The 15160-nt window shown below is 39.5% G+C and overlaps 1 protein-coding gene across 9 annotated transcripts in view; it reads right to left on the bottom strand.

Moving 5' to 3' along the window:
• Positions 1 to 1983: 1983 nt before the first annotated feature.
• UTRN (utrophin) overlaps positions 1984 to 15160 on the bottom strand; it is a 582930-nt gene continuing 569753 nt past the window's right edge. For all 9 annotated transcript variants that reach the window (XM_042940000.1, XM_042940001.1, XM_042939999.1 and 6 more), the window contains 4 exons: positions 12565 to 12673; positions 11251 to 11343; positions 6425 to 6447; positions 1984 to 4045 (listed from right to left, as the gene is read on the bottom strand). In XM_042940000.1, coding sequence (XP_042795934.1) covers positions 4037 to 4045; positions 6425 to 6447; positions 11251 to 11343; positions 12565 to 12673 — 234 coding nt within the window. In that variant the 3' untranslated portion in view covers positions 1984 to 4036. The remainder of the gene's footprint in view (positions 4046 to 6424; positions 6448 to 11250; positions 11344 to 12564; positions 12674 to 15160) is intronic.

Here is a 15160-nt window from a genome sequence, read left to right as displayed (position 1 = left end):
GAGGGAATGATCTTCTTGACCTTTGTTTTATAAGAATGCCTTGTATTCACCTGGGTGACTCAATTGGTTACGCCTCCGACTTCGGCTCAGGTCACGATCTCTCTGAGTTTGAGCTCCACATAGGGCTCTGTGCTGACAGCTCAGGGCCTGGAGCCTGCTTCGGATTCTGTGCCTCCCTCTCTCTCTTCCTCTCCCCAGTTCATACACATGCTTTCTCTCAAAAATGAAGATAATAATAAAAAAAAGAATGCCTTGTATAGAGTCCACTCGTTTCCCATTCCATTGAGACAGTGGACATAATGCCCAAGGAAATGGACACTGTAATATTTTGGCCTATGTCCCCTGCTTTATCTGCCTCGAAGCTCATACAGTGAAATCTGATGGCCCCTCTCTCTAGTCACACCCTCAATAACTCTGCAATTGCTCTTATTAAAGAACTGGGATCCAGTCTCCATACCTAGCCTTGCAATTTGCTTTCACCACCAGAATTTAGTACAAGTGGTGGTGTGCCAGTTCTCAGCAAAGCCCTCCATTTGCACACCCATACTTGGGTCAGTGTATGAGAATATACCCAGTTAGCTCACTAGTGGGTGAAAGAAGCCGGCTGGGTTGCTGCAACAATCCAGACTGGCCACCCGATGCCACTCAACAACCAGTGAACCCCAGACATATGGGCAAGAGAAGTCCTCCTCCCCGATCAGCTGAATCTCACATCCCAGGGGCTAAAGCCATGCTTGTTATTGAGATTTTATGGCTGCCGCACCGATTAGCGTGCCAACAGATAACTAATACCCCAGGGAGTGGACATAGCACAAGTGAGACTGGCTCTTGACCTCCATCAAGAGCTCACTCCTATCACTTAATTAACCTCACAAAAACACTAGCTAATATCATATGGAATGAAGTATTTGGATCCTATTTAGAGTGCTGGGTAGTGTGGTGTTAGTGGTGTTTTACTGTGTTTGCATTAAAGTTTCAACTAATGAATTTAGAAACGCCACTGAAATAGTTGGTTGACTGAAACAGTTGAATGGGGGCGGCAGGGAGAAATCCAAGGGCAAACTACATTCTTTAAAAATGTACACGGGCACATGGGTGGCTCAGTCGGTTAAGCGTCTGACTCTTGGTTTTGGCTCAGGTCATGATCTCATGGTTCATGAGTTTGAGCCTCACATCAGGCGCAAAGCCTGCTTGGGATTCCCTCCCTCCCTCTCAAAATAAATAAATAAGCTTAAAAAAATGTACATATAATCTCAAGGATAGACAGAAATAACAAGCTAAAGGCTTAGTGTAAAAACAATACTTTGTTTTGTGTTCCCACTTCCCTTTCCAATTACCTACTCAACAGGTTACTAGAACTTAACAATTGTTTCCTTAGGAATGCTTAATGTGACTATTACTTTGGGGTAAACAGGATGCTTACAATGCATGTTCCTTAGAATGTATCTGTTTTATTCTAACAAATTACATGTTTGGGGATTTTTCTATTTCATAGGTAGCTTTTACTTTTAGAATCAAGTAATACAATTCTCAACACTATTTCCCACAGGATGGCTTCAGGAATGGATTAAACATACTACCAGAATGGTTAAAACCCAGTGCATATATAAAAAGCACATTATTTAAGGGCATGCGGCTAAGTGGATTTGGAAGAGGAATCAAGTAAATACAACAGCATCCAAGTTATTAAAACAAAAGCCTGATAGGCTTTGTGTGTATGTTTTTAACACCCAACATTATTTTTCCCTATCTATAAGCTTTCTATCTGTAAAGGAAACTGAGAATTATATAAATAAGAGAGAAGAGAGAGACACACAGAAAGACAGTAGAACAAGAGGAAGAATGCATTCGTTGTGTAGGAGAGAAAATAGAAGAAAATAATAGCTTTATCATTATACAGGCTCTTTTCGTATTTTATTTTCATAAATGTACACTCAAAGCTCAGTCTCTCAATGAACACAGCTGAAGAATATCAAAGTCATCTTGTGTTAAAATTACTTTTATTCAGGATGAAAAATACAACATGTAACCAGATTAGATGATAGTCTATGATTAGTTCTTTACCACATATTTCAAAAGAACTACATACTTATTTCCCCTTGTTGTTACTGTGATATATATATATATTTTTTTATTTATTATTACTTAGAAGGTTACAATGTAGTGTTTTATGTAGCTTTTCCTTAATAGCAGATAGAAGACATGTTGCACACAATTACAAGCAGAAAAAAATTAATACGTAACTTTTCAAAGTAAGAACAAGGAAGACACCAAATCTACAACTTGTCGTTCAGAGTTCAGGGAAAGTTTTTTTCTTTAAATAGGTGCTTTTCTTGGGTTTGATGTGGCCTGATAAAAGCTCTAGATTTTGCAGACTGCAGCGGCATAAAGCTATTTCCAACACAATGGATGAAGATGCATCTGAGGTAGAAAGGTGGTCATGGCTTTCCTCTTATATAAAACAATTTTCTTCTCAAAATATCTATGCTGCAAATAGACACCCTTGCCCCCCAACCCACCCAACCTATTCTAAAAGAATAGCAATTTCTAACTTTAAGCCTCCTTCTGGCCAAATCCCAGTTCAAGAGAACCCAAAGTTAAAATGTCCTGATGTTTTAAATGCACATACGCTTGAATCAAAACACGTGATTTTCTCTTTCTTTCTCTTTCTTTCTTTCTTTCTTTCTTTCTTTCTTTCTTTCTTTCTTTTTTGGTTTCTCTACATTTGGTAATTACATAACACGTTTCAACTGAATCAGTTAAATGTTAAATCAGAAGCCAAACCAAATACCTAACAGCATTGACTCAAAGGCAGGGGTACCACCATCTAGGCATAATTTTATTCCTCTATGGAAGCAGTGACACGGGCTTTTGATAAACATCCTTTCCAAATATACTTATCAAATGAAAAGTAATAAAAGATGTAATCATTCATCCAAAAGGTAAAATGAAACAGGCATTGAATTTGTCTGCTGTCAGGAAGAAAAGAACTGGGAGTTTCAAGAATTACAAATGGCTTGAGTATACATAAACAAAATAAAATTCTCTTCAAAGGGAATTCGAGACAAAGATGTGTTCTGGTAGCACGATTAAGTAAAGGTCTGTTGTGTATTTAATGATGAAAATCAAGACTTAGCAACTAAGGAAATGTTATCCCATGTTCTCTTTCTGTGTCCAAATGAGAATATGCTTCAATGGGCAACCTTTGGTAAAAATGATCTTTGAGATTATTATAATGCTGTTCTAAGTCTCCTCTATCATATATACCGGGACATGAAATAAATAAAGAAATCAAGATCTACTTATTACATGGAGCGGGGAAATAAAATGCTGGAAACAAATCCCAGTAGGAATGCCAGTTAGGCCCACAGGACTTTTACTGTGGTTATCCAAGTGGTCACTAAGTATGATGTCAAATAAAGTTAAGTGGTATGTAAGAGATGTAGCCTAATTCATATACATAAATATTTAATTGAAATATATGACTTATTAATTTGGCCAAATCATGGAAATGAATACAGGAAATCTATGTGGTCATGTGGCTGGTGAATTATAAATAACCAAAACATAATGGTAAAAGAGCGGAAGAAATAAACGAAGTTATTGTACAAGGTTAATATAAAGGAATGTAAAAATGTAACACTGTTTTCTAATTCTTATGCAATTTTTGTTATGGTTAATAACAAGAAGGTATCATCTTAGAAAGCCCCCACCCACTTTCCCAATGCTGTATACAGTATACAAATCAGTGACAAATGTAATACCATTTCCAAATACCACTCTGTTCATTAATTTACAGTTGCATAGAAAGGGAAGAACAAAAAAAACCCCAATAATATATGATTATTATAAAAACAAAATATCCTTTCTCTTTGGATAGTCAGTGTTTTACTCCTTCAGTAGAACACACAGTCAGCGCTCAACAGCATGTTTCAAGGAGCCACGGAGCTTCTGATTAAATGGAACTCGGAATTGGCATTTGCTGAAAAGGGCAACACTGTTAAGTCAGGAAATGTTGACTGGCTAGATGAATACTTCACATTGCCTGTGGGAAGGGAAACAGTGCTGTCAGAACAACATTTACACAGAACATCACAGGTAGCAGAGACCTGTCAACTCTTCTGAGAAATAAAAGTACTTCTTTGACAACTATCCACAGCCCCTTTGGCTGTGTTCAAAGGGGACCCTTTACTTCCATGTGACTTTTGCTCCCTGGGATGAGGTCTTTCTCTTTCATCCCGAAGGCATCTAGTCTGCTTTTTATCATTGCAGCCAGTGTAGAGGAAGTTTGGAAGACTTTTCTCTTGCCCAGGCTGGAAACCAAGTGAAAATAGAGAGCACTCGGCTTCTTCTTGCTGGAGGTACCAAAGATGAGTGAATTCAGCTGGTGCAAGCACTCCATCTTTCCCTGGGGGACTGTGGGAGGTCTGTGGCTGAGGGGGTATCCTCGACAATTCCAACCGGTCTCCGACCCAAGCTGGGGGCCAGACAAGGGGCACGCAAGACATGAATCACAGTTGAAGGGTATGCAGTGGTGCCAGTTAACGGACCAGGGCCAGTACACGTAGGCAAGAGAGGATATACATCCAGGTCACACTCAAGGGAGTGGCATCAATGTTTTGAAGGGAAGGTCGTACGGTTGGATCCATCATCATTAAAACCCATGCCCGTCAATTCTTCTCTGAACACATCAATATCTGGATCTCCCCCGAAGACACAGGTTCCTCCACAACCGTCTCACATATGACTGTTTTCTATCTCCCACACTCTTCATGTATTGGATACGTCCTTTCTAGGTCCACGTTGTGTTTTTTCAGGCCCTTTTCTCTCGCTCTCTCCACCCAACTTTGAATCCCATGCCATTAGACTATACCACACACTCTGTAGTCATCTTCTGACCCCTTGGGTCATGTTCCCTTACTTCTTGAAGAATGGCTCACTGTCATCGTGTTAAAACTATGTTTAAATCCTAGTGATTTCACTGCCCACATAGATGACTCTTCCAAAAATCTGGCCTCTCGGTTCCTTGAACTCCTCTCCTCCAGGGAATGTGTCCTCCCCTCTTGTCACTCACTCAAAGTTCCAAATGGACCATCACCAATACCTCACCCCCTCCAACACTTCCAATCTCAATCATCCTGCCTCTGACAACCACCTTACGTTCCCACTTACTTCCATTAGGACCCCAACTCCATCCACCCTTTGCTACCACAATCCATTGCTCCTACCCCCCTTTTTTTTTTCTGTCTCCTGCACCTAACATATCATCACTTCTTTCCCTACAAGCTTGGATACTTTGTTCAATCATCATCATACCTTTGCCTCTTCCCTTGAAGTGTTGTACTCTCTTGGCCAAACCAAAACTTCAACTCTGGTTAAATGCAACACTCAGCCCGACTCTGGTGCCTGTGCTTATGAACCTGAACGTGGCGGCCAGGAGACAACACACAGCCTTTGCAGGCCGGCCGTTCCAAGGAAGGCACCGTAAGTCATGTTCAATGTTGCCTTGCAGTCACACTATTTCCCTGTCTGTTATTTCCCGATCTCCAAGCAGCTATGGCACATCCTCCAGTCTCTCCTCACACCTCTGACACCTCCTCCTGTCCTCACTCTCTGCTGAAGCCCTGGCTTCTGATTCACTAAGACAACACAAGCAATCGGAAGATGATTCTTCATGGAGATGAAGTCCTTCCATCTCCTGACCTCTCACATCACACCTGCTAATTGGCTTGAGATTTCCTTTTCTTCCCTCCAGGTCCTAAAGACCAACCGTCTGTGCTTCTCCTTAAGACCCCAGCCCCTCTTGCCATCAAGATAATAACACAGTCAGAATATTAAAGATTAATAAACAAGTTCATGAAAGAACATGTTCTCCAAAGATTTACTATGGTCTTGTGGCTCATTAGTACTAAAAGCACCTGATAAGGAAAACACTGAAAGGTATAAAGCCAAAGCTGCCAACATTTCTCAGCAAATTTTCCCCTCCCCAACCTCGGCAAATTTTTAAATGAAGAATCAAAATGTTTTCCCTCTCAAAGTAACAAAACCACATTGTGTACCGTTGCAGTCACTGCTTTAAGTTAATGTTCTGTGATAGCGACCGTAAGTACATATCCGGGAGAACAGTGGTCAGCCAAATCGACCCAGGGTAACTTTGCATAGCGTATTTGCGGCCCTTAAAAAGCTGTTAGAACACAAAGGATCAGGCACTTGGTATTTTGGGCATCTGGAAGAACTGGCTTGGGAAGGGTTCCCTCTCCCCAGACTGACAAACTGTTGTACAGAATTAACTAACATTTAAACGTCAAGCAAGTTTACTAAATTACATGGGGAATAAAATCTGCACTGAAATCAAAAGCAGCTAATCTGCTTACTCCAGGTTGTAATCGACAACACCTGAGCCAATCAACCCATTAACGCTTACCTGTGGTTTGCTGGGGAGATTGGCTGAAAGAGAAAACAAAAGAAATCAATTGAAGGAGCTAGGGTTGCTTTGCTGGTTCCCCCTCTCAGCACGCAAAAGTGTGGAGTGTATGGCTCCCAGCTGTTAAATGGGTGCTAATAAGAAAATAAGAAACAAGTTTTGGTTCCTTCTTCCCTTCCACTCACTCTCTCTCTCTCTCTCTCTCTTTCTGGCTAGATGCTTTAACAAAGACTAGTTTCTTTTCCCTAGTTTCTCATATCCTATGTCCTATAAGATATAAAAATTCTACCAAAATATGCAAAATATATGCTGGCTCTCTCAGATAAGTCCATACCGAAGCATTCAGCAAATAACTTGTTTTGAAAAAAAATTCAAAATTTCCTCTTGAAATCACGCCATGTATTTGATTTATGTATCCGAACAGAGCAAGTTTGCATATTTTGCTAACTAGTACAAATTCTGACCAGCAGGTGATTCGGAAAGTGAAGGGGCACGAGTGTTCAGTTTCTGCCCCCCCTTGGCTCACGCTCGCCCCAGGGGTCCAGGAAGCTGGTGGCAATGTGCTTGCCTCAAAGGGCTGGCCAAATTCCCACAGTCTTTAGATACTTGGGCTAATCACTGTGCCTTGTTGGGGCCCAGCTGAGAGCACTGGATAAGTCGTTATATGGGGTCTGATTCGCCCTTGCTGCTGAGCAGCTCGAATTCCTTCCTGGTTACAAAAGTGTGGATGCCCCAGGGGACATTGTGAGGGCGGACACGGGCAGGCGGGTCAGAGGATATTCTGCACCCCCGGTGATGGGGACATCTGGTCAAATAAGAACCGTCCCTCATCATCTAGCATGTTGCATTCCTTCCATCTCTTATCTTTTTGTGCTGAAGGGGAAAAAAAAAGACATCCACGACCACATAGTGGGGGCTTTGTGAGAAAATCAGAGTGAACGAGAAGGGCAACTTTATGATGCCTGGAGGGAACGAATTAGGCTAAAATCCAGCCAGCCTAGTCCTGCCAGATGCATAGGTCATAGCAGGAAAACATGAGTGGGCATCCTTCCCACTGAGCTACGCTGAGGGAGCCCTCTGTTGCACAAATATCAAGGACACCACACACACTTACACTTCTCTTATTATACACGCTTCTCTTACTATACTTCTCTTACTCGTAACGCACAGCTAAACCCAAACCAAAACTGAAGCCACGTTGCTCCAAATCAGCATCATGAGCCCTATAGATTCTTATCAAATAAAAGGCTACGGTACTCCCCTGAACAAACTGCGCCCGTATATTTTTAAAAGAAACCAGGAAATGTTTGCATTTTAGTAGGTTTTGAGTTTGTGATGAATGCCATTCAAGTTTAATAATCACAGGCAACTCACTGTGAAAATATGCCTGTAGATAAAAAATAATTTTAAAAGCATTTGTTGGTCTATCGGCCCCAAATCCTCAGGACTAGTATCCTCTATATATGGATGACATAAATGAAAACACGGCGAGGATTTTACATTAAAAAAAACCCCACTTATAGCAGTTAGTGAAAATTTTAATATGTACATTAGTTAATAGACAACACAAATTCCCTTCATTAATGCCTTGCCAGGAAAAGATGAAAATGCCTTCCTCTCTGCTCTGAAACTTAATGTAAATAATTAAACGAAGACTTTAAAAGGCCATAATTCAAGGATGCTATCAGGAATAACAGGTATATTAATTTGAGACAGAGAAATTCTAAAGTGTTATGCACAACAATGTATAGGTACACACACAAAAATGTCATGTTTAAGTAGGCAATTCATGCAATTAGGATTTATGATTATAGTTTCATTTTAATTCCAGGACTGCCCGGAGTGTAAATTCACTTGTGACCATGCTAATTGTTAATCCACAAAGGATCAAAAGTCAAGATTAACATGCAGATCAATTCATTGTATGCTGGTGACAAGCAGTTTTAAAGCTCTCATTAGTAACAGGGGCTCACGGGATTGGTTTGGCATTGGGAGAGTGCCAATCCGATTTGCTTAGAGAAATCCTCCAAGGGTGGTCAGGAAGCTTTGGGAATGCAAAAGTTTATTAAAATATTGCTAGCTGAGCAACTTAAAAGAGGCAAGAAAGCAAATGAACCCTGCAAACCTTCTGTATACTATCTTGGGAAACTTTACCAACTAAACCTTCCTGTTAGAAAATGTACTTATTCATGCATTCATTCAATTCAGAAACATGTACTGGGCACAAAGTCTAAGTCAGGTACTATATCTTTTCTGCAACAATTTTTAAAAGGTTTAATAACTTTAGACACAATTTTTAAAACTATGTATCAATTTTATAAATAAATAAGCCTTTTTTTTAAGGGAAAGCTGTCCCTATCTTGGAAAGTAAAAAAAAAAAATTTTTTTTTAACATTTATTCCCTTTCGAGTGACAGAGACAGAGAGTGAGGGGGGGAGGGACAGAGAAAGAGAAGGAGACACACTCCGAAGCAGCATACTCATTTCTTTTTTTATTCATTTTGCCTTATAATTATGATTATTTACATTTAATTATATTCTCTTCTAAAATATGCCAGATTAGACTTTTATAACATTTACATATAAGAATATACTATGAAAAATATTTAAGAGTAATTGCTTTGTGACAAACTGTTAAAAAAAAAAAAAACACCATGAATTTTTAATATAAAAAATTTAGGGGCACCTGGGTGGCTCAATCGGTTAAGCTTCAGACCTTGATTTTGGTTCCCGTCAAGATCTCATGGTTCATGAAATTGAGCCCCATGTCAGCTCAGCACTGACAATGTGGAGTCTGCTTGGGATTCTCTCTCTCCCTCTCTCTCTCTGCTCCTACCCAATTCACTCTGTCTCTCTCTCTCAAAATAAATAAATATTTAAAAAGTTTAATGTGGAAATTATACATCTATAGACACTGTAAAGCATTTGATTAAACATATTTCCCATCCTAACTCACTGCCAACTGACTTTTAAATTGAACATGTCCATCATGACATTTAAATGCAAACTTATAAATAGGCTTTGATTTGCAGAATTTGTTCCTAGCTAATTATTAATGTATTTGGATTTAAGCTGAACTAAAAAGTAATTTCATTTAGAAATTTAATCTTGAAATTCTGTCTTTTATAGTGACTAAGATGAGGTTTTATCTAGCCATTAAATAACATACAACTCAGAATAAAAATCTCTAGAAAATTCAACCTTAATATAAAAGATTTGATCTGCTCATCTACTGTGGCTGTTACAGCACCTAGAAAACAGGCAACAATCTGATAGTGTAGGGGCTTCAAGTGACCCTCTGAAGCCTTTGTGAGATTCCAGAAGGCCAAAAAAGTATGTGTGCACGTGTATGTGTGTGTATGTGCACATACACATTTGCACACATGGGCACATGTTTTTGGGGGAGTGTAGGGACTGACGTATAATAAATACAATTCAAGAAACATTGAGAACTATAACACAGATAATAACTGGAAAATGACACATTCCCAAATATAAATATATTTATGTGCTTATAGAATTCTGTACTATGTCCTTTAGGAAAATACTTCTGAAAATTCAGGGAAGACTGTATTTCAAAGAGCTATTTCCACTCCCTGCTAATGATGGCATTTTTATAAACTGCAGAATTGTAGAAGTTGAAGCATATTTTTTAATGAAGTCAGTATATCTTACTTAACTACCTTCCTGGTGATGCCTTTTTTCATCATTTAGGATGGTATTTGCTGAGGACAGGATGAAAAGGGGAGAGATGAGAAGCAGTTTTATATATGTACTACCATATATAACATATATCTAATATCTACAGTGGTATACATACATACTAACATCTTACTTCGATGGCTGCCTAGATTTAAAAATCAACTTGAGTGGAAATCACCCTAAAAGTTATAAATAACATATTCAAGTTTCTTTAAAAGATTATTTAAGATAAATTGCGGCATTAAGTAGTTAGCATGCATTCAAGTGCACAGCTTCCCTTTGAAACCGCCCAAGTGAGAGCTCAGTAGAAACCTTGAGATGACGAGAATGAATTTAAAAAGTTTGGGGGGAAAAATCAATAAATAAGAACATTATGTAATTTCCTCTGGGAGTTGGACTGCTTTCATTTGATTATTTTCTGGCTCTTGGTTGTTCATATGGAAAAGTCACAGGGTCATAATCTGTGAAGCCTTCAATTATTTGGCCTTTATGCAGTGACTGTTTCATTCCATGAGAAGAGAAATCAGAAGAAAGAAAACAAAAGAGAAAAAATATCTGAAAATAATCCCCTCCCAGAACTGAATCTGATGACCTCAAAGAAAAGAGAGTGGGGGTGCCTGACTGGCTCAGTCAGTGGAGCTTGACTCTTGATCTTGGGGTTGTAGGTTTGGGCCCCATGTTGGGTGCAGGGATTACTTAAAAATAAAATCTTAAAAAAAGAGAGAGAGCGAATTACATCAGAAAGGACCATTTTCATGCCTTGTTGGGTGCTAAAAGCTCTTTTTTGAAGTAATAACACATTTCGTACTACAGTTTGCACTGAAGAGGATAACTTCTTCTTACAAAGCAACTTGTTTGGTTTGCCTTCATGTTATCCTTCAGAAGGCACAACAGAAACCTCTCAGAGAGCAGCACCATCACCACAGCCAGTGACACGATGGTATCTAGGCTGAGCTTCATTTGCTTGGTCGACATACGGAATGTTTGCTTTATTTTCAAATCATATTCAATCCTGTTTCTAATCGCGGCTTTTGTTATCTTACCAAAGAAGATAAAGGGCGCCAAGCAGGAAAGAAGAAATGGAAGGGAAGGTGGAGTGGTAGTGCTGGGGTCTTTCATACTCACGGCAGCAAGATGGAAATGTACTGTTGATCTGCTCCATAAACTCCGTGAGGTCCGTGCTGGTGTCGTGGGGGGGGGCCAGCAGGTCCTCCGCCGCTGGGGCAGCAGAGAAACAAAACAATAGACGTTCCGAAATGAACATCCAGCTTTCCACCAAAACCCAACATTGGGAGAAAAACCCTAATCCTGGCCTCTAAATATCAACATGAAAATAAGACTCTATGAAAAGGACAATTTTGGGAAATAATATTAAAACCATTTTTGTATCAATTTGTTGGTAATATAATTTCATATAAATAAAATGCATTAGATGTCTCTGTAGGAAGATTCCATGTGCCAAGGGAAAACTTATGAGTGAAAAATAAGTTAATGTGGTCATATTATTTCAATTTGTTAGATGAAATTCCATTAGTTTGCATTCCAAGTGTTTTTTCATATAAAAAATATTCTACCAGTTTCTTTTTCCTTCCTTCTTTCTTCTTGGAGACTTTGGCATGGGCTAGCTTATGCTGCTACAAATCTAGAGGTAGTTTTGAAGATACTTTTTACCTTGATTTTTATTCTATAACCAAGAGCAAAATAATTCACTTCTTTAAAACAATTCAGATAATATTAATACCTTAGGTTTCCTTCTGATTAATGCAGCAAAATATATCTTAGAAACAAATTAATTTGGTGAAAATATATGGTCCTCAGTAGAATTTCAGAACTTAAATTTCATCAATAACAAAATGCCATTCCTGAATACTGGTTGACAGAGGCTTTCCTAGCAGAGGTGACAAGTCCCCTTTGTGACCAATAATAGGCTAGGTGAGACCTTGGCCTCAGACAGGGGCAGGAGGGGTGGCAATGTCTATAGGGATGAGGATGGAAAAAGCAGAATATTCATTCCCAGACCTGGGCAGAGAAAACCATGCTTGGTATATAATATACTTTAGGATTATTTTCTGAATACGTATAAATATAAATTTTAAAGACAGAAAATTTACTTTAAAAAAAGAATCACTCTGAAGGCAAAGCCAAAATTAAATTGTTGCTCATCCCCAAATGAAAAGAGTACTTTTTTCCATCTTTCACCAAAATTCAATCCACTACTACACAGTATATAAGCAAATATATTATAGATTCTTATTCTGGAATGTTTGCTTTTTTGGTCTTGTTAAAATGTCTTTGTACGCAGCTGAGCACGAAGAGAGTATGAAACTCCTTTCTGCTCTAAGGTACCGGGGAGTAAGAACACAGTTGAAAATGAAAAACCAACCAATGGCGAAGCGCAGAGCAGAGCGGGGGAGTTGGCCGGGTCTTAAGGACACCAACCTGCTTGGTGGAACTGTGGGCCAGGGTCTGGATCCAGCGAGTAGGTCAGTGCAGCCTGCTGAGGTGAAGGCCAGGAGGAGACACCGTTGATTCGGGAATCAGATTCCGGCTGCAATCACATGCAGATGTTAAGGCAGAGGAAGAACTCAAATAACATGTTTCTGTTTCTTACTTCCATGGATAACTGAGACATGTAGAGTTCTTTGGTCTCAGACATTCAGAACACATGTTTTCATCAGTCTGGTGGGTTCACTACGATCTCAGCTGAATACTGGGTGGTCTGGTCCCTTCAGTTTGGGCTCCTTGAACAGCTCAGTTGGTTATAATGCAAGATTTATTTTTCAGTGTCAGTTTCATCCCTCAATTGTGCTATTATTTTTATGTCAACCAAGTGAATCTAGAAACAGGTTTCATTCATCTGTAAAAAAAAACGAGCACTGCTTCTCATACAGTAAATTTATCCAATTTCAAAATCAGCTCATTTGTTTATTTAAATCAATATTTAAATGTGGTATTAGAGACTTAAGAACACAATTTTGGATTCACATGCTTGAATTCAAACTCCACCACTCAGTACCTGCCTGAGCAAATTTTATAACCTTCTATGCCTTGGATTCTTTTCTTTTCCTCTTTCTTTCTTTCTTTCTTTCTTTCTTTCTTTCTTTCTTTCTTTTTCTTTTCTTTCTTTCTTTCTTTTGAGAGAGAGAGAGAGAGTGAGCGAGCATGCAAGTTGGAGAGAGGAGCAGAGAGAGAATCCCAAGCAGGCTCTGTGCTCAGTGCAGAGACTGATGTGGGGCTCGATCCCACGACCCTGGGATTTTGACCTGAGCTGAAATCAAGAGTTGGATGCTCAACTGACTGAGCCACCCAGGCGCTCCTGTGCCGTGGATTCTTTATTTGTAAACTGGGGACAGGCGGTGAAACGATTGCCTGTGTTAAAGGATTTTGTGAGGAGGGTGTTCAGTTAGTGTTTCCTCTGAGATCAGAACAGGATCTGACACCTAGAAAACACTTTGTAAATGCACTCTGCACAAAGCTTTGAAATAGTGATGGATAAATTGACAAGTACATAGTCAAATTAGAAAGCGTGATTCATTTTCCAGGGAGTGCAGAAATTACAATATTCTTGATGGCGGCTTTTCCATTAGATTTATATTAGTTGAAGTCTGGAGGCTCTGCCAGTTTTTACTATCAGGTAAATTTTCCATCTACTTCTGGCATTCATGCTAAGTCATTAAGAAGAGATAAGAGGTCCACAGTCTGGGATACACAAAGCCATTTAGATATCAGCTATCTCTAAAAGCATTACTGTGCAATTCTGGAGGCACATGAGCCATTAGGCAGCTCTGTCTAATGGGGTGGTGAGAGTCAGGGGGAGGGTGCGGAGTGTGCGTATGCAGAAGAGCCGTTAGCTCTCCAACAGGCTCTGGCAAATAAAGATTGTTTCATTTCTGCAATGATTCCATCGCTGCACTAGGTTAATGATAATACTTCATATTTTAAATCAGAGATTTCAAGAGAAAATTCATCCTTTCCACCATGGGGAAACTTCAAATTCACACTGCTAGAGTATATGTAGCTTTTCCAGTGTATGTGACTGGCAGGGAGGAGGACTCAAACATTCCAAAGGATTCAAAGAAAGCCAGGCTTTGGGGCACTCTAGGGGTACTACTGTTTTCTAATGGGGCACCCTTTGGAGGCCCAAAGTAAGCCTTCCCCAAAACAGTCTAATATAAATTCCGAAACAGTGACAGACATACAGAAAACTATATGGTCAAAAGGGGTGATCTGTGGCCTGTTGTGTAGGTAATGCAGAAATTACACTGTTTTGAATGATTCTGACAAGTTAAAAGATACTGACAGCAACTATGACAAGGTGGTTTTCTGAAATTTGAGAAAATCACTGGAGAAAAAGTTGTTTCTGTCTTTGGATAAATCACTTCTGCAGAAAGGCATGCCTAGTCACTGCCTGGGGCCCCACACTCTACAGTCCAGAGAAAAAGGCAAAAGATGACATGAATGTTGGTGTCATAGATTTTTCAAGAAAGAGAAAGTCTAGCCTCATCTGTGGGGATTCTACCCAATATGCACCTGTTACCAAGGCGTCTTCATTGCTAGTTCTGTGGCATGACTCCCATTCTTTAACTGCTAGATGTAATCAAGTACTTAATTCTCTATGGCATTGTATCTCTATGTGCAGTACTATCTTGTTATATTTTGTACTATCTTGTCTTGGTCCCTAATAAGACTGCAAGCACCAAAACACTCCATCTGATGCCTCTTTTATATCTCAAAGGACAGTATTTTTCAAAATTGTGGGCTATTACCCACTGATGAGCTATAAAATTGATTTGGTAGGTGCTGACCAGCACAAAGAAAGAGAGAGAGAAAAAAAATGGAAGGGACGTAGAGATAAAGAGAACACAGGAAAGAAGAGAGGAAGAAGGAAGGAAGGAAGGAAGGAAGGAAGGAAGGAAGGAAGGAAGGATAGAAGGCAGGCAGGCATGGGGAGTAAGGAAGAAAGGAAGGAAATTTAAAAGTAGAAAATAAGAGACAGCCTTTCTTTATAATAATTATTTTGTATTTGCCATACAGG

Source organism: Panthera leo, chromosome B2 (genome assembly GCF_018350215.1).
Source record: "Panthera leo isolate Ple1 chromosome B2, P.leo_Ple1_pat1.1, whole genome shotgun sequence".
In the NCBI taxonomy this organism is placed as follows: Eukaryota; Metazoa; Chordata; class Mammalia; order Carnivora; family Felidae; genus Panthera; species Panthera leo.
Note: the sequence above shows the minus strand (reverse complement) of the source record. Positions and strands in the feature narration are given on the sequence as shown.